This window comes from Simochromis diagramma, unplaced genomic scaffold, assembly GCF_900408965.1.
Source record: "Simochromis diagramma unplaced genomic scaffold, fSimDia1.1 OVJJ01000438.1, whole genome shotgun sequence".
Classification (NCBI taxonomy): domain Eukaryota; kingdom Metazoa; phylum Chordata; class Actinopteri; order Cichliformes; family Cichlidae; genus Simochromis; species Simochromis diagramma.
The window spans coordinates 1,410,617-1,431,058 of record NW_024387263.1 but is presented as its reverse complement, the minus strand read 5'-3'; the positions used below and the strand labels follow the sequence as shown (position 1 = coordinate 1,431,058).

At 45.8% G+C, this 20,442-nt stretch overlaps 1 protein-coding gene across 4 annotated transcripts in view; it reads left to right on the top strand.

Moving 5' to 3' along the window:
• The window catches only part of LOC120715359 (poly(rC)-binding protein 4-like), a 109,467-nt gene that overhangs the window by 81,708 nt on the left and 7,317 nt on the right, over positions 1–20,442 (top strand). For all 4 annotated transcript variants that reach the window (XM_040002298.1, XM_040002299.1, XM_040002297.1 and 1 more), the window contains 4 exons: positions 5,196–5,237; positions 5,319–5,397; positions 9,415–9,470; positions 18,733–18,902. In XM_040002298.1, coding sequence (XP_039858232.1) covers positions 5,196–5,237; positions 5,319–5,397; positions 9,415–9,470; positions 18,733–18,902 — 347 coding nt within the window. The remainder of the gene's footprint in view (positions 1–5,195; positions 5,238–5,318; positions 5,398–9,414; positions 9,471–18,732; positions 18,903–20,442) is intronic.

Here is a 20,442-nt window from a genome sequence, read left to right as displayed (position 1 = left end):
GATCAGCTGTTTGTCCTCAGAGACACAGAGACAGCGTGGCTCACAGACAGGATGACAAATAGGACTCTAGAAACAACACAAGTGTGCGAAGTAGAACAGAAGAGCACTTTACTCCATCACACTGACAGGCCTGCACGCCAACTATAGCTAAGTGGTGTGTGTGTGTGTGTGTGTGTGTGTGTGTGTGTAAATGCATATTGTTTGTCAGGCTCACAGCCTTGGGAACGTCAGTTCAAACAACACTAGCTAGCAGAGGCTCCATGGGACGGATGGGAGGAGAGACGGAGGGATGAAGTGACAGGTGGGGGTGAGACGAGGAGACTGGGGGAGGAGAAATGAAGAGAAATGTAGAAAAACCTCGTCTTTGGTAACAAATCGATAAAAAGACGTTTAACATCGGAGGCACAGTCGCTCTGCTTTGGTGTGTTTTTGCCAATCAGGAGTGACATCAGTGTCAGTTTTGCTGTGAAGAATATTATCAGAATATTGTTACTTACATACGTGATTGATGATCGATCAGATCTTTTACACTCCTCTCATGACTGTTAGGTCCACTGATCAGCAGCTTCCCGATTGGCTCGTACGAATGACCGGACAGTCTCAGTCGCAGCTCCGAAACTCTTGAATCGTCTCCGTCCTCACGTTATTTTGTCTACCTCATTAACTTCAAATCGGTTTTGTTCTGACAAATGAAGCCAAAATGAAGAGGCCAGAGTTTTCTGCAGGATGTCAAAGTAAAGTGACAAAGTTTTAATCGCCACACAGTAAAGAGTTGAACGGTAACTGTGGACTCGTCCTGCAGAGTTTTGTGTCAGACAGGAATCACCTCAGCACTCAAAAGCATGACTTGATTTTTGTTTTAATCAGAGAAAGTGATCATTACTGGTTAAGATGTGGCCACAAATCATTCAGAAGAACCAGGAAGCTGCTGGTACTCATCACGTGACTGTAGGGAAGAGATGGCAGGAGAGTACGAAGAAAGACGCAGAAAAGGATGTGAAGGAATGTTTGAAACGAAGAGGTTTTAGAGAAAAGAGCTGTGATGGAAGAAGAAATGGAGGGAGGGTTAATGCAGAGTTCAGTGTCAGCGTGAGGAGATTAATGCCTTTAATTCATTATTAAGGCTGCAGAGAGAGGAAGAGGAGGCAGCGACTGAGAGACGAAGAGGATTCGTATACTGCGTTTGTGACGAGTCACATCGTGATTGCGTCTCTCGCTCTGGTGACAAACTCATCTGCAGTAGTCATGGAGTCATTTCTGGGATTAAACGTTAATCTTTATTTCGAGATTGCAGCTGTGAGGATTTCTCCGGTGGGATAATTAGCTGTGATAACGTGTTTGAAATGGCATTAAGCATGTTTCAGTGAGAGTAAACAACGAGTTTTTAGAGGAAATTAGTACGAAGCTTTTAACTAAATGCAGGTAACGCAGGCTGTTTGGAAAAGAGGTGCTTAAAGCAGTGAAATCTGGATTCCCGAGTGTTCATCGTGGAGCCTGAAGTCGATGTTACCAGAATGGCTAAAATGTGCCATTGTCAGATTTTAGCTTAGGTGTCAAAGAGAAGAAGACAGTTTAGTGTTTCTGTGCAGGTCGATAGTCTAAGGAGCTTGGAAAGAAAACCACGTCACCTCTGAGACGTTTCACCTCTCATCTGAGAAATGGTGGTCTTAGCACTGAAGAAGTCCAGTCGCGTAGAAGACACTTTAGTCGAGTTTCCCTTCGTGATGATGTGCGTTGGATCCTCAGCGCTCAGTGGAACTGGAAACCGGTGAAAGACATCATCCCCACTGAAAAATAAAAACTGTGTCTGATTGTAGCGTCATTGCCTTATAATTGAGGGGACTGTTCCTGCACCTCAACAGGAACGCTTCATCGGTAAATGAAGTTAATAGGTGGCGTGATTGCACAGGGAGGGGTCTTCAGGAGGCAGCAGTGTATCCCGTCACAGTGGAAATGAGCGCCGTCCCACTTTCTTCAAACGATCCATCAGATTTAGACGAGTAACGTGTGTCTACTCCAGTGTGACCTTTCCCTTTCTTGGCTGTCTTTACTGGAGATGACAGGTGTCACTGCTCCGCTTCTGAGTGATCGGCTGTCAGAGGAGCTTTTTTTCCTCAGAGGTTGAACTTCACGCTCTGAAACAGCCTGAAGCGAAGCAGGATTATTATGAGAAAGACATGCTGACAGCCTTGAAAGATGTGACCACAGCGCTACTCTTAATTTGCTTCCATGCAGTCGGAGGCTCCGGCTGTTTGTGCGGGGGAGACTAGCATCAGTTTTAGTTTGTGTATTTGAAGTGTAGTGAGCATGTTTGCATTTGTGCAAAAAGTACTAATACACTTCAGTACAATGAGTCTTTACTAAAAACAAAGGGCTATAGCATTACAAAGACTTACAGTTGCCCTAAAGTCGGGCGATATGTCAAATTTTTCCAGCCAACATTCATCGGTCCAAGAAACAACGATAGGTGATTTATTCATGCAGGTGACTTTTTGATGGGCGAAGCAGTGTAATCGTGCACGGACCGATTTACCTATTTAGAACAAAGAAGTCCAAACATGGAGGAACTAGTTGCCAAAAAAACCCCAAAGTCGTCAGTTTTGGATTTCTTTGGCGCTAAACCGGATGAAAGAGGCTGCCGCTGTGCAGACGTACGGCAGCAGCAAAGGACTCGAACACGACTAACTCGCATGAGCATTTAAGTGTTCGCCGTCCAGCTGAGTATGCTCGGCTATCACCAGCTTTCCATCAACAAGCTCAAGAAAAGCTTTTCACCAGCAGAATATCCAAAGTGCTTTTACTAAAACGGTTAAATATGAAAAGGACAGCCCCAGGTGGACACAGCGCACGCTGAATATCTGTCAAAGGAAGTGATGTCGTTTCATACCGTGGAAAAGGAGCCATTCGTCGAGGTGCTGAAAACTTTTGTCGAGCAGCACATGCTTCCAGGACGGAAATATTTAATCATATAATGCAGCACTATTAGTTTGCTCCATTGACTTCTTCTCTTAGCTTCAAACAACATTATTAGCAAACTGATGGTCGATAAATGCGTCCAATCGCTCAACCTTAATGCACACACCTATAACACGTCCATTTTAAATGTACCTTTGTGTCCGATGTTGTATTTTTTAAGTATTCCTACACTGACGAATGAGCTGCTTGCATGGAGTCACGTGACTCAGTCCATCTGTAGCCTCAACTCGCCTAAACTTCAGACAGCAGAAGAAAAACGATGCCCATCCAAAGATAAGCTTTTATTCCTAAAAACCGTTTCTGATTGGAGAAACATGTTACCGTGGTTACAGCAGTTATTCTGGTTTACAGTGAGGTTCGTGGACGAGGCTCTGTGGGCGTCCACGGAGCGCTCGAGCAGAGCATCAGCGGCTGACTGAGGAGCTTCTTAAATATGGGCGCCGACATCAGACGGTCGTTCCTAAAAGGAGGAACAAAGTTGCGTCAGTCTGACATTCTCTGCTGTCGTCTCCTGCTCGGAGAATCCCAGACGTGCAGGAGCAGACTCTTTCTGCTGCGTCTCTCATTCATGATGCATTAAACCGCGCATAAATATTTATATGGTGCTTTCCGTGTTGGACCCCGCATGGACCATTTGCATTTGGTAGACTTTCAGGTTCACAGCGGTGTATAAATATCAAGCAGAGCTCACACGGGTCCGTTACTCTTATAGAGTCAGTCTTTGGAGCTGGATTCTGTGGATCCTCCACATCCCTGAGTGCTGCCAAAAGGAGTCAAAAGTTCAGCAGCACAGTCTGACATCTCTTATATAAGGTTGGTCAACCTCGGGGAGTGTCTCGAATGCATCCACACCAACTTTGTCCCCCTGCTCATGCACACACACACACCGCCTCCCCTGCAGCCGTCTCGTGCTTCGCCTGTGGACGCGCTGCTCCTCTTTGAAGTTCAGCGAGGGATTTGGGAAGCCGTCTGCAAACTCCTCGAGTCATGATGTTGGACAGATAAAACACGGACTGGATGATCGAGGGAAACTCGTTTTCATAGTCGTGTTTTCAGTAACTCCGAGCATCACGGAGCATTAATCCTGACGGCGTTTCCCTCTGTACTCACAGAAGACGGAGGAAAAGACCTTTAACTGACGGGCTTTTCGGGGTCTTTGAATTGGTTTATGGGCTTTGTATCCGAAGCTCCGGAGAGATTGGAAAATGTCAACGTTTTTCATCAACTACTTTTTATTATGAGCAAAAGCTTCGCTGTATCTATATTAAAAATCTTCAAGGATTTAAAAATAAAAGGTGACACAGGTGCAGGTGAGAGTGAAGGTTTGGTTTCAGGCACAGAAAATACAGAAACTCGTGCGACGAAGGAATTTATAATCACGGCAAAAGTATCAAGTTTAATAATAATAATAATGGATTTTTATAAAGCGCTTTTCTAGGCACCCAAAGCGCTTTATAATTCCACTATTCATTCACACACTGGTGCAGGCAAACCACAGGTGTAGCCACAGCTGCCCTGGGGCAGACTGACAGAAGCCAGGCTGCCATATCGCGCCATCGGCCCCTCTGACCATCACCAGTAGGCGGGAGGGTGAAGTGTCTTGCCCAAGGACACAACGACCGAGACAGAAAGAGCTGGGGGATCGAACCGGCAACCTTCTGGTTACAGATGAGCTCCCCAACCCCCCTGAACCACGGTCGCCTTTGAAAACAAATGGAGATCTGAAAGATGGATCAAATGCAGAAGGTACGGAGCGCCTTGCTGCTTATCCGGGTCCGGGTCGGGGAACCAGCATTGTCAGCAGAGAAGTCCAAACCTTCCCATCCTTGACCATCACCTGCAGCTCATCAGCAGAGATACTGAAGCGTTCCCAAGCCGGCGGGAATACTTCATTTCCAAAGAGAGACCTTAAAAAAAGTGTTACAATTTTCTTACAACTTTTAAGGAAAATCATAAATGATGCACGATATGTTTCAACACAGTTGCTGCAGAACTCTCTTCATCTACTTCATCTACAGCTTTCACTAATCAGAGGGAAGATGTCTGATCGCTCTAAATGACCTTAAAGCAGCCGCACTAAACTTTTCCACATTTTAAAGCCTCTCCTGTCTTTTCTTGTCTGTCTGTTGGACTTTTGATCAAACTGAACCTCATGATGAACTCCAGGCTGGATGGATAATGAGGTGATAACGTCAACCTTCTGTATTTTTCTGTTTCAGACGTATGCAGTACAGAGCCACTACGGCATTCCTCACTCAGAGGTAAACAGCTGCTTTATTCACTCTGCTCATCTTTGATATCATCGCTTGTTTCTGTCTGATTTCCTTCTCTGTTCCTGTCAGTTAGCAAAGCTGCACCAGCTGTCGATGCAGCAGCAAGGCCTGGCCCCCATCAGCCAGTCAGCTACACAAGTACTGCCTGGTATGTGCACGCACACACACACACACACACACACACTACAGTTTAAACTCTACTAAGAGTCCATGTTTCTTTCTCTGGCCAAACAAACGTCCTTAAAGTGTTTTGTTTTCATTTATCGCTGAGGCCACATACGTCACACATTTCCCTCAGCTGCCTCTCCTCCAGTCTGAGTCAGTAAGCGGCATCGAAGCCGAGTCGCTGTCACAGAGCTTTATAAGCCACTCGCACTCGAGACGCTTCTTCCAAACCAGCACACAAACAGAGCCGGGGAGGACGGTGTAGGAGGAGGAATGAAGCTGAGCCCCACTGACACGATGCGTTTCCTCCTCCTCATCCTGACCCAAACCTCATTTTAACCGTAACAAAGGGAGGATTTAAAAAGTTGCTTTATTCTGCATTTCAGTCTTTTATTAACAGCGAGAGATGCTAAGAATCTAAAATGAGGTCTGCCTCCATCTCTCAAAAAACTGCATTCCTAAACACACACACACACGTTGGTTATTCATATCTTGTGGGGACATGTAATTGACATAATACTTTCCCTTCCCCCTGACCCTGACCCTAAACCTAACCATAACCCAATTGTAACCCTGACACTAAAACCACATTCTGAGTCTCTATCAAGCTTGTAGGGACGGGCTGTTGGTCCCCACGAAGATATGAATACGTGCTCACACACACACACACACACACACTTCTGACAGTCCAAAGGAATTACAGGTAACCTCTTATTTCCAGCTCAATATTTGGATTCTTAGATTCTGCTCGAGCAGCTTTGCATGAGTCCCAGTTCAAAATAATCCTTCTTTATCTGACACTGGGGCTTCCCCCTCCATCCTTAGCCCGACTCTCTTCTGATCGGAGTCTACCACAAACTAATCTACTGATCAAACACATTCCAAGAGTCATTAACTTCTGATATAAGAGCTTTTCTCTCACACACTGATGGAGCTGCTTTAGCAGATGTTCTCTGGGTGAATCTGACAGCTGGATTTATTACAAAGAAGTACGACCTGTGTAAACCTGATATCTGTGTTAGATAAACATATACCTGTAGTAAATATTTAGCCTCAGAGCGATCTGCTCGTTAACATCTCTTTTCCCCCTGCATGTCTGAATCTGCAGGTATTTACAAGTCAAGACAAAGAGCGACTCACAGTCTCGGTGTCCGGCTCAGATTAATAGTTCAATATGCCGTATAATAAATCAGACTCCACAGAGAGGTTAACAAAATAAGTTTGTGTTGCCACAGAGCGGTTTGTGATCTGTGAAATAAAAGAGCCACAGAGGCTTTTGTGCTCACTGTAGTTTCATTATTGACTGATCTCCTCAGTGAAACCTGAAACCCTGCAAACCGCTGTGCTTCCTGGAAAACGTCCATTTAACAGGAACTGCCTTTAATCTATACGCCTCCATGTGTCCTGTGTTGCCAGACGATTCCCACCTCCCTCTGACGCGATAACGTCTGCTCTCTGAGGCTGAGCGCTAAAGACTCAGGAGTCAGAGTGTGATAATGGTTCCCTCTGTCATTCCAAAGGAAATTAAGAGCCCAGCTCACTGATGCAGTCACACAAAGCTTACAATAAAACCATAACACTGCTGCAAACCTGAGCCTAAAACCTCAAACAGCCACTCGTGATTCTGGGAACTCTGAGCGATTTGACCGTCGTGTGCATGCAGCACATGTTGGTGACGTGCACGTGAGCGCGAGAGAGACGAGCTGTCAGCAGACGCATACGTGTTCAGTCTGCACACATTCGACTTTGAATCAAAGGACCAAAAACAGACGTCAAAGTCTGCAGCCTCTTAGAAAAACAGACGGATTTATTCAAAAACCTTATTTTCATTTTGGAAAAGTCATTACGTCGAGTTTCATCATTCTCTTTATCAAAAACAACAGAGATGTTTGTAAAAATGTGTGAATGTTATCAGACATCCTCCGAGTTCAGCCTTTAAAATGCACAATGCTCTCTCTCCTGTCTGCGTCTCTTTTTGTGGGACAACTTTTCAAGTACATAATGAGGTAATGAATGTTGCACGAGCTTCATTCTGCAGCGCGGCTCTGAATTAGAATCTGTGCCTGGTGGCTTTGATTTGGAGCATCCAGCTGAGCTTACACGCCGACTGCAGAGCAGCTCTCTGTACTCGAACCTGGCCGGCAGATTTCTGGCTGCATCGGTGAGGCTCCACGCCGCTCTGCAGAACGGCTCCGCTAATCGACTAAAAGGTGGAAATCAAAGGTGTGACTGAGCAAACAGCTGATTGTGTTGGCCTCGTTAATAATAAGACCGCAGAGATGGCATCGTTAAAACAATTCAATTCAGGAAATTGAATAATTTGTCACAGATGCAGTTTTTGTAGCAAAGGAGAGAACTCCACCTCCACCTCTTCAGAGGAGCCAATCAGGTTCTGACGTTCCTCAAGGAGGGAAAGCAGCAACTATATAAGAGGACAAGGGACCAGAGGACAGAAGTGAAAGACAGAAAAGAGGTAGGAGAAAAAAGACAAAAGGACAGAGAAGAAGAATAGAATAGCCAGTTTTTTGTCAGTGTACATGTACAACGAAGATAAAGAAAAAGAGAAAATGGAAAGAAGGAAATGAGAGAAAGAACAGAAGAACCAGAGAGGAAACAGATGGAAAACATGAGCGCGTGAACCATAGAGAACAAGGAAAATGAAAGAGATTTAAGAATGAAAACTAAGGCAGGGAGGGAGGAAAAGATGAGAAAGGATGAAGAAAAAGGAAAGAAAGAAAAGCGGAAGCAGCAAAAAGAACCATCGACGAGAGAGTCGTCACGTAGGGGCGTGTCCAGGTAGAAAACTCATCAGACGTGGTTGGACGGGTGTCTCACACACTCACACACAGAGTTTCAGAGCGATCAAACCTTTCTGCAGCAAAGGACGTAAACGAGGGGAAGGTCCGGGTAAAGCGTATCAGTTTTTTGGCTCCTCGTTAGCCGGTTGGATGGAATCATCCAGGGCACAAATATATCGGTACTGCAAACCTGTGGTCAGCGAGTCCTGATCGCAGGGACGATAAACTGGACAGCAGGAAGTTTTAACCCTGACAGAAACTTTCCTTCTGAAAGTAAAGTCATGAAAGCAGCAGGAAGAAAGGAGAGGTGGGAATCAAACTCGTAAGCAATCCTCCTACAAACTGAAAGAAATTCTTGGTAATGCACTTTTCCACTACAGGCAGGCAGAAAAATCAAAGTGAGGGACAATCCGACACATCGGAGGAGTAAGAATCGAAATCCAGGTGCAGAAAGAAAATCTGACAAATGTGTCCTTGTTAGCTGTTTGTGTGTCTGTGTGTGTTCATGTCTTATGATTCAGACGCTCTTAGCATTTATTCCTTCGATTAATATCCAGAAAAAGTGTCGGCACACCAGGGAGCGGAAAACTGAAATATTTCTAGAGCAGAAATGCAGAGCCGGCAGAGCGGCGCCTGATGGTTGGATTCAACCCGATCGCACTGAATCAAGTGACGGGGTGTAGGGTGGGGGTGCTGAGCATGAAGGCGAAGCTTTCCTGTGGCCACGAGCTGTGGGTGGGGAAATAAAGAGATGAAGGATGCAGGAGAAACGGGAGCCTGGGTTAGAGACGGGCTGATGTCACCTGTCATTTAGGACAATTCGCCTCAGTCTGCTTCATATCTGTGTGTAAGTAACGCTGACCACCCATCCTGACTCGCTCCGGTCTCCAGCTGTGCTCACCAAATCAGAAACAGTGTTATTAAAGCGCAAACAGAGATTCCTTCATTTTCTATTAATGGGGTAAAATAAAAATATGATTTGTTGAAACGTTTTTCCTTCTTTGTTCTAGCTTTGCCCTTCTTTCAGTTTCCCTCCCACTTTGCTCTTATCAAAGTCAAACTAAGTCTTTGTGCGTCCCCGTTTGTGGAGGACGGTGATGAAAAAGAAGCCATTGGGGGTTTGTTGTGTTTTGATCCCTGATGATTTGGACGTTTTCTAATCATTCAAAATGAATTTTCTCTGTCTTCTCTCTCTCTCCCAGGAGGGGTGGAGGCTAATTCCCAAACCACGTCTCAGGAGCTGCTCATTCCCAACGATGTGAGTAAGAGAGAGCTCAGCTCCAGAGGAGGCGTGTTTGCTGTTCTAAGTTTGTGAGTGAAAGTGTAGCGTGACTCCGGCCGCTAATCTCCTTCTACCTACACGAAAACACATGCCTACAGGTCAGCTCGTGCTCACTCCTACACGAGCTTCCTCCTCCTCTTCAGCGTTTCTCCTCCTCTCAGCCCACTCCGGCTTTCTGTGGTTTTGAACTGCTGATCTTATCGAGAGCAGCTCCTCCTCCTCCTTTATTGAGCTAGAACAGCAGCTTTACAGTGTGTAACGATGTTAGCGCGAACGTGATGCTGAAGTCGGTCGGTGTGTTTGCATTCCCCGTTTGTCTCTCCGAACATTCAAACTCCACGCCAACCTCCAGCCGCGGAGATGAATCTTCGTCTGAAAAATGAAATCAATGCTGCTCCTCTGCCTCTTCATACATTTATATTTCTGCTGCTTTGTCAGATGTAAACATGCAGCTCCAAACTTTGCAGAGATTTGAGTCTGAAGTTGTGCGGCTGCAGTTTTTGGTTGCTGTGAAGTGCTGCAGATAACACAGAGTGCAAATGAATCAGTGGGCAGATGTGTGGCACACGCTGGCTTCAGTCACAGCTTCTCAGCTTTGATTAAGCTAACGAGTTGATATTTTCCCATCATTAGAAAACGTGTGTTTAGCTCAAGGTTGCGTTTAGATTTTGTATCATGTTTTGTGAGTGTAATCAACACCTGGACCTGGAGGGGTGTTGCAGTATATCATCAGCTGTGTTCTCCCACAACCCCCCACCCCCCCGGCTGCTGGCCCCGCCCCCACCGGTACCTCTCTGTGAGCAGCCCTGCAGAGCTCCCAGTGGCTTTTTTTCAGACACTTAACAGTTCAGTATCGTGCTCAAGGACGTGTGACGTTTGATGGACGTGTCGACTGTTTCGAGGTCAAAGCGGCGACCTTTTGTTCCTGTGACAGCTTCTGGCCACCCAGCCTCACCCCCTCCCCCCTCAGCCTCCGTCTCAGACAGTAATTCGTCCAGCCTGAGCTCAGCCGTTTGATGCTTCGCCCTCTCTTTGGTTTGGCTGTGTTTACACACCACGATCCAGCTCCAGCTCATTAAGCTGTTTACATGCTTCTGTAATAGGACTCCATGCCCGATCATTGGCTTACAGCTGACATGTACTTTGTGTGAGTGTTCAAACTCACATGATAAAAGGAAAATTATGATTCGTGTAAACAACATAACGTGACTCAGACTGAGCTGTGGAGCTCTCTCTGTGGTTAGCAGGTCAGGATTAACTTACTCAAACACAGTGTTTTAAGCACCTGGATGAAATGTCTGTCCGTCTGTCTCAGCAATGAGCTCATTAGAATTTGGTGCTCAAAGGTCAGAGTCGTCTAAGGAGTTTGCAAAGAAAAGCGTCTGGACTTGTTTGAGTTGCTTGAAGACGTTTCACCTTCATCCGAGAAGCTTCTTCAGTTCTAAGGTCAAATGGTGGAGAGTCCCAGATTTAAACCCAGTGGGAGTTTCCCCCCCAAAGAGGGACAAAGGACCCCCTGATGATCCTCTACCTAATCACATGAGCCAAGGTCAGAGTCTGTGACCTCAGACATTAACGCTGCTCATTTAGTCCGATCACAACAGTTTTCTGACTGCTGTTTGCATCTCTTATATTTGGTGGCACGGGTCTGTTTCTGCGACCTCACTGCCTTTTCTATGCACATCGAGGTGGGTTGCAAAGAGGCTTGCAGATAGAGCGTACCCGTAGGGAGGCTAAAGCCTCGAATGTAACCTGTTGTGGAAACTGGAGAACCAACGGCTGACTAGTTATTCCTGTTAAATCCTTTGAAGTCTGCTGCCTGAGATGAAGTTGGTGCCTCATAATGGACATTTTCTGAAAAGTGAAGCCAGGCTGTATATTAATATTAAGCTTTTAAAATATTTGCATTGTTTTTAATCAATATTGATGTTTTATAGACCATGTGACAGGGTCCATGATTTTGGACAATCACGGTAACAATGTATGCTGAAGAGACTGAATGAACAGAAGTGATGGACGTGTCTACAGACACTTTCCTGCTACTCTCCGAGTTGTAGTGAAACTGTGAAAAATGCAACACAAACGGGAAATGGGGACATGTTGGTTTTACTTTGAAATGTCTTTATTTCCATTTTTTAACTATTAGTTTTTGGACTTTTCTACACAAATCTGAGGACACACAAGATGTTTTTGTTCTTCCGTGACCTACGTCCCCCAGGATTGAGCCACTGCCCTTCTGATTGGTAGATGACCTGTTCTACCTCCTGACCCGCGAGCTACCTCCACTTTACTCTTGTCCACTTCACGGGTTTAAGGCTGCTGACCAGCAGCAACAAGCTGACTGTGTGTGCTCAGCATGAACGTTCATAAAAAGCACCAAACGCTGGTTTAGATGTGGTTCACTGACTATCTGCACGTACACGGTGCTAAATAGGAGAATGTGAGCGGGAGGAGCCCGAGCACAGCCAGACAGTGTGTTTTTCCCATTGACACAGTGAGAGTATATATATTCCCTCTTTCTGCCTCACTTGACTCTTCCTCCACTTTGCCTCTCTCGGCATCCATCAGCGAGTGTTAGCCAGTCATTCAGTCTGTCACACATCAGCTGCTTAGAGCTGCCGTCAAAACTCTGGGTTAAATGCAGCTCGCAGTGTGTCAGCGGCTCTGTCTGCGCACACACACACACACACACACACACACACACACACACACACACACACACACTAATATGAGGACAACAAATTCAAGCGAACCCTTTACATCCACTGGGTGTCAGGGATGATTAACAGGAAACAGGCTCTGGGTCTTCACAGTGCTTCACTTTAAACGTCTGACATCCTGTCAGCAGCTGGATCACTTTAAATAACTTTATTAACTTCAGTTTAAAAAGTGATTTTTTTAAACAAGTGAATGCATCACTGTTCAAACGAACTCCAGTTTACATTTCCCTGCACGAATCATTCATATTCATAGTGTGCATACTGAGACGGCAACGTTCACATGGCCGGACGGACGTTTCTGGACCTGTCACTAACACGTCAGCTTTTTGGAGCCATGAATGACCTGATATCTGCCAATCAGTATTCAGCAACATCCAAATGAAATCCTTGAATTTCACTCCCTGAAACTGGAGCTCAGACTTCTGAGATTGTCTCTTAGTGCCATTAACTCCACAGCAGCCATATTATTGATCAGATAATTGGATTAAAAATGCTCCAGAAGGTCCAGAGGTCCAGCTCAGGGACTCCAGTAACTGAGGGAGGCTAGCAGCTACTGCCGCCTGTGTCTGCTCTGAAGTTCAGGGTTTTAACGCAGGAGACTCTGGGCACTGACTCACTGCTGGAGCCTCGAGTGGACATTAGAGGAACTGCAGTTTTTGGCACTAGTGCCTTGGCTCAGTTTTGCAGCTCTAGAGGTTGCCCCTTGGCTGGTGACTGAGAGGTCGAGCAAACTACAGTATAAACCTGCAGATGGCACTTCGCTCTCCCAATAGCTCCAACTTATTTTTGTCCTCGTCAGTGCTTCTGAAAAAGGCTGATGTGTAGCTGCTATCAGCCTGCTGTGATCTGTTTATCAAGAGAAGATCTTTAATATCTGCTTGTGAATACAAAGATGTGCCTGTGGATGGGATTTAAATTAGCAAAGGAGCAGCAGGTTCATTCAAAGCAGTAATTATTAGTGAGGAGGGTTAAAGATGAGATGTTTCTGCACCTGGATAATAGTCTGTGATGAGGGCCGGCGTTAGTAAAGAAATAACAGTATTTTTATCCATGCCTCATTACCTAACAGGAGACTTTTGATTTCTCCTGAGGAATTCACACAGTCGTGTTCAGTCACACTGGCCTCGCTGTGGCTTCAGCTCGAGAAAAGAAAAACAGGAGCGTGAGGTCATTTCTTTCCCGGAAACTCTCCATCTCCATTCTGACAAGATAATCAACACCTCCGCAGGTGCCGTCACCTTCCAGGTTTAAATGAAGTCGCAGTTTCGAGGCCTTTCAGAGCCTCCATTCATGCCTTTGTGTGCCGTTAGCGTGGACAGACTCGTGCAGAGAAACGCATCAGACGTGCAGCCCCGCTCGTGTGCGCTGACGACTGGCCGGAGAGAATAAGACGCACAAAAGCACACAGCAGAGAGGCGCTTAAGACCCGGCGCATGCAAGTGTGTGATATGTTTGTGAGTCACTGAGCAGAGCCAAGCAGCGCAGCTTAATGACATCCTATAGCTCACAGTTAGCGATTTAACAACAGCAGTCTCCCCCCTCTCTCCTTCAGTAAACCTCTCCAAATTACAGGGGCAGCAGGGAATCGCCCAAAAATAGCCCTCGCCCTGTCCTCGTCCTCCCCAGCGCTTCGGCTTCAAGCTGATTTTACCCACCAGCTCTTACATAAAGCTGCTCGCTGGGGAACACGGCATCCTGTGAAAACCACACATTTCCAGAGCAACCAACCTTGGAGACGGAGCAAAAAACAAACCTCGTCTCCCCAGTCGCCCCGCGCTCATCCTTCCCGTCACGTCATTTTTATTTACATTGAAGATCAAATATGAGCAATATTTTAAGTACTTAGTTCGTGAGTTAGGTGTTATCAGTGGTTCGGGCACCGTACCAGACAGGAGGCTTTCCACTCCCCAATCGTTCGACGTCTTCATTTAGTCCAGAGTTTTGGCATGAAAGAAGGAAATCCCAGGATCATCTCATTCCTGAAAATAACAGCGGGTCTTTAGCCACCAGTATACTCACCGTGCTGGTCACCTCATCACTGCCACATTCATTAAGGTTCGGCATTATGGCGCAGGTAGTATTCGCCTGAACGACAGGTGTCGTCAACACTTTCACATCAAGGTTCAAGGTTCTTCATCAGTGCAGATATAAGAGGAGGAGACGTCAAAGCCACATGCAAAGAAATTGCTTTGTTTCAAGTTGAGGCGTGCGTGACCGCCAGAACCACGGCTTGCATCCACTTTGTTGTTCACTGCTTTTACCAGGAGCTGCATGAGCTGCTTGGCGGGTAAAATGGGAGACTCGAGGTGTTCAGTCCTTGGTGGGATTGGCTCGTGCAGAAGTAATCACACTCAGCCCAAAACACCCTGACTGACTCTATTGGAGGAGGTCGTGACGAACTCCTGAGGGGTTCATTCATGGCGTGAACGTGATCCGACCCAGCTACCAGGTGTTTGCTGCAAGTCTGAGCTAAACGCCTTCCTGTTGCCAGGAGTCAGTACGGGCTGTCGGCGAGCTGAAGCATTCATGTAAATTCTCCATGTTATCCATAATGCCAGAATTCTTGGATTTACTTTTGGCATGGAAGACATGACCAAAGAGCCTCGCAGGATGAAGGCCAAGTAATGACAAACATGAAAATAACACAAACCAAACAGAAAACATAAGGTGTATTATCCACTGTGAAAAGCCGTCTCCGAATCTGATGAGGAGGTTTATGTAATAGACACGGGCATCTCCGTCACCTTCAGACGAGCAGATGGTCTCGAGTTTCTGGTGTGAAGAGCTAGACTTTAATCTAGACGAAGCTAAGCAGCTGGTTTTTAGGTCCAAGTCTACAAGTGCTGAAAGCTACAAAGAACAAAATGCAGTGATTTTAGTTCTTACTAAGTGAGTCATCACATCACTGAAGGCTGTCACAGAGCGTGCGAGTGTAGAAGTGTGAGCCTGGCTCCACTCGAGCTTGTTAAAAGGGGTTTTTTTCCTTCCCACTGTCGCCAAGTGCTTGTTCATAACCATAGTCTGATGGTTGGGGTTTTCTCTGCATTATTGTCTTTACCTCACAGTGTAAAGCACCATAGGCCAACTATCCGGTCGTTAAGTGATGACGTGACGAATCGTACTTCCGGGCCTAAAGTAGTCTGCGTTTAATATGGCTTTTGTGTTGTTAACATGTTTAATGTTTTGTATTTTCTTCTATTTGATCTCAAAAAGCTCCTAAAACAGTCAGTGATCACTGTTGACCTCCCTCGGCTTTTATTACCGCTAATCATTTATTTAAGCTCAGTTTTTAAAACCTTAGGATGTAGCTACAGCCCAGCCCATGCAGCAGTATATGAATGACTAACCTCGTATTGTGGATGGATTATCTCAGTTGTTCTCCTGGCTGAAGTTTGGTCCTTTTACAGCATCCTGCCATGCGATTACATTTGTTCCTGACCACCGAGAACACTCACGTTAACTTTTATCCAGTGGAAAAAAGTTAGCTTGTTTATATTATGCTAACATAGCTGTGTCGCTAGCGGTCACGTAGCACATCATAACCCTACAAACGTCACTGCTGTTTAGTTTTCTGTCTTCATTTATGTTGGAAGTGATAGCAGAGCTGTACGTTTGAATTTGTGTCCAAAACCCCGCAGTCAGGACATGCTATATTGTATTTAGATAGAAGCTAGCGAGCTAACTCCCTGCTAACTTCTAACTCCGTTAAATGTCATAAATTCTGTTTTCATGGATGCCTGGATGTTAAACTCAATTGTTACACCTGGTAGAGCAGAACGCTGATATTTTATTAAAGATGAAAGACTTTAGACAGTTTTTCAACTCTCAGTAATGCCATAGTGATCGTTTGATATATGGACCTGCAGCGGAGTTTAGGTCCAGACACGGCTAGTGACGTCAGACTTAACGACCGGATTGTTGTTGGTGCTATATAATAAAAACTGAATTTAAGCTAAACTCAAGGGAAGCAGGCTGATAGCAACTCTCAGGTTAGCCAACAAAATAAAAAACCCTGAGCTAGAAAAAGTGCTACAGTCTCACCAATAAGAAACTTTTTGCAGTTTTTCAAAATAAAAGTGAAAATGTTCTGCGTGTCTTCATGCTGACTGATGACCCCTGATGTACGAACATATTTAACCAGTATTCAGTGAGTCTGTGCACAGACGTCTTCATCCACAGGTAGTCACGCACCTGTATGACTTTGTTAATACTTGTTCAGCAATCAGAGATGGAGACATTTAAAGGTTAGTGTGTGTGTACATCTTTGTTTCCCTGGATATCTGCCAGTCTGCTGGTGGTGACTCACAGGAGGACGGTAATTATTCAATGAGCACGTTTGTGAGGTCAAACAGCGGCTAAGAGGGATCTCACGCAAATGGTTGTAACCCGGTTGTCATTGGCCAGCACTTTGTCTGTCAGTGTCTCTAATGCGCGCGCACACAGACACACACTTAAATTATCAAAGACCTTTCTGAGAATAGCTCTCTACAGTGCAGATCTACTCACTCTTTCGTGCACAGAGGAACAGAAAGAGGCCGTTACAGGGAGGCAATAAAGCAACGAATGAGATGAAGGCAAAAAGTGACTAAAGAGAAGCTCGAGGTCGTTAGTGGATTAAAGTGAGAAGCCGAGAGCAGCAATGAGTCATGCTTTAAAAAGAAGAGGATGGTGGTGGCTCAGCAGAGAGAGGAGCTTCTGTCCACATGTCAAACAGAGGGCTGCTTTAATCCGAGGCATTAAAGGAGATGCTCCTGATGGTTCATCAGTGCTTCAAGTAATAACCCAAACTTTAAGTTACATAGAAATGCATCCCATATCAATTCTGCCCATTTTCAGTGAGCTGACTGATACAAGTGATGCTTTTAAAGAATAATTGTTCCCAGTTGAGTCTGCAGCAACAACCAAGCTTATTTTTCAGACAGCATTTCTCCATTTCATAGATTGACCAGAATCGCGTCTTATGGCTTTAGCTGGTTTTGAACATGCGCCCTGGAACGGGAGGAAGATGACAGGAAACGCTCCTTCGCGTGCCCGCCGTCGTTCCCGTCAAAACGAGTTCGCTGAAGTCAGGACATCAGAAGAAACTTCCTGTCATAACAAGTCATTAACCTGAAATGACACATATACATAATCTGGTAATATATGAGCAAACAATTCACTGCAGATGATAAAGTTAATCAATTATACATCTTCTGCTGTGATCAATTTCAGGCCAATCAGCTGTGCCGAGGGTTAATTGGTTCATTCTTTACCAGTTTCCACAGTGGGCATCATATTGGTGTTATGTTTTTAATTGGATGACACCAACAGCCTGCACGCTGACATTAGTCTACATTATCTCCTTTGCATAACTTTTATATCCTCCAAATACGCCTGACCTCGTCTGCTCCTCATTTTTAGAGCTGAAAGAGAAAATATCAGCAGGAAGAACGAGTCTTTAAAATGCTTTGTCTAAAAATATTCAGAGCCAGGCTTTGATTTGATCTTTTTATCTGTTCCTTAAAAGGAAGCAGGTGATCTGGGATTGTCACAGGTCCTGGGAGCTTCTGTTTAATGGCTCAGAGGAATTTTATAGATACTTTACACGAGAGTTGAAGAAAGGAGTGATGGCAAAGTATTCACAGTTGTGAAATGTGAGTCCTCTTTACTTACTGAGGGTAGCGCTCGTTGTTCATCTGTTCAGAGCTGCACTTTTACCGAGTCAGCCGTGTTTCCTCCTCTGGAACAAACTTTTTATAGCTGGAAACCCCCCCGTCTGTTCCAGCCCTGACCTCTCAGTCCTCGTCTTATAATTAGGATAAACAAGTCTTGTAATTACAAAATCTTTCAGTTACCTCCCAACTTTTTTTGCCTTCTTAACTGCAAAAATGCATCAGACAGAACAGTTTCATTTCTTATAAATTTAGCTCCAGATGCATAGCTGGCACCGTGCAGACGTGCTGCCACCTGACAAGCCTGCCGTCTTAAAAAGAAATAATGAGACACATTTACTGACACAGAGGTGAGCTCAGTAACTACCTGTCTGTGGTTGCTGTGACACCTACTGTGTGACAAACCCCCGCTGAGACCAGGATAGCTCACACCGGGACCCTCGCCCAGCTCACGGCAGGCAGATGAGTCAGAGTTCACCGCCTGGTGCTGTCCCATATTATTAGACACCAGCAGATAACAAGATGGAAGGACGGAAAATAAACTGAAGGCAGAGAATGAAGGCTGGAGGTTCATGTGGGGAAGTTAGAAGGTCTACGAGCCGTGAGTTTTTTAACCCGTCACACCAGACGTAAAGGCAGACTGAGGGTCTGACAGCAAGTGCAGGGAAACATAAAAAACAGACCTCAAACTGGTAAGTAAGCTGAGCTTCCAGTTACATGCTGTCAACAAGTGAGAAAATCATCACATTAAGGCTCACAGACAACCAAGTGCTTTGAAAGTCTTTGCATTTGCCACCGTCAGAGTTCACTGAAGCCACGGTCCACCTGTAAAAGCCTCTAATCCTCTCCGTGTCTCCCTCCTCACAGCTGATTGGCTCAATCATCGGCCGCCAGGGCACCAAGATAAACGAGATCCGGCAGGTATCGGGGGCTCAGATCAAGATCGGCAGTCAGATCGACAGCACCAGCGACCGCCACGTCACCATCAGCGGCACGCCGATCGCCATCAACCTGGCTCAGTATTTAATCACTTCATGGTAAGCATCCGGAGGAAGAGGCGGGTATGAGAAGCAACGAGTGCTGCAGGAGAGCACGAGGCTGTAGACAAACGCCTCACATTAGACCGCTCCTTCTTCCCCAAATCAGCACTTTGATTCGCTGCTTTATTAACAGCAGCTGTAGGTACAAGAGTCAGGCTGTTGTCACGCCACAGAGAGAGGTGTGTCATTATATACCTTAATTTTTGGTGGGTAAATGGCAAAAGGCGAGCAGCACTCTCACAGGAAGTGCAGCAGTCGAGCAAATGTAAATGAGTTTGATCCTCTCGCCAGTTAGAGCAGAGTCGCAGTGTTCTCTCCTCCTCTGCCGTGCATGCACCGTCAGGTACATCTGCAGGATGCATCACATGACAATTACTGCCTGATAAGAAAGAAATCGAGCTCTATATCGAACGCAGCGGACACGTCGGTCTCGCCTTCTCCTCGCCATTTAATCAGAAATATAAGCGACATGTGGTACGCACCGCCAGCTCGCTTTAATACAAGTAACCACCAGCATGAATATGCAAATTGGTCATTGGACTCTGGATGAAATTGATATTTGACTTACCACTCAGCCTGCCACCGACAGCGGGGAGAATAGGCAAGTGACACACACATAAATACTGACAGCTCACACACACACACACACACACACACACACACACACATAAATACTGACAGCTCACACACACACACACACACACACACACGGGTCAGCCTCGGTCAGTCTGAAATGTCAGGTCAGAGAAGGTGAGAGCAGTCGCTGGAGAATCCCTGACAAATTTGCTCTTTTTTATTATTTCTTTAATCGGTTACACACGGACACGGCGATCTGCCCGAGCTCATCCAATCTCCGTCCTCCCTGGGCGGGTCGCTCGCAGGTTGACGGGAAAAAGATGGAACTCAGACTCCGGCTTCTCTGTGGAGCTTTTCTTCCAACACAACCCGCACCTTTATAAGCCGTCGTCTCCCACCTGAGCAGTTCCTGCGCTTCTTTTTTGGAGTTTTCTTCTGTAGAAGAATTCTGAAGCTTTATGGTAAACCTGAGTTTCTCCAGTCTGTGGGAGAAACGCATCTTTGTGCTTTCACGGGACAGGGAGGGGGGGATGTGGAGCTCCTTGAACAGTTAACCAGGTCAGGATCACGTTCACCTCCTGCGTTTATTTAAATTGCTGCATCACATGGAAAAGCTGTAGAATGCACTGCGCGACGCGGTCACGGCGCTCCACCCTACGTCTTTGTTTTATGCTGAACAGAGGATGATCGCTCTGATGTGAACGAGACTCGATCGCTCACGCCTTGGAGCGCGCTCCCTCTGGACCTCTTATGCAATCAGGAAACCCGCCGAACATGAACCCAACAAGTGTTTCCGTCCCTATGTTCAGTCAGCTGATGCTTTCAAGATGGCTGCCAGCAAATAATGAAGCCTTTTTCAAATATTAACAAACGCAGAGATACAAACTTTGATGCTTACATTATATCTGAATATTGTCTTTATGAGCAGTAAAACCTTGGCAGGAGGGAGAACAAAATATTT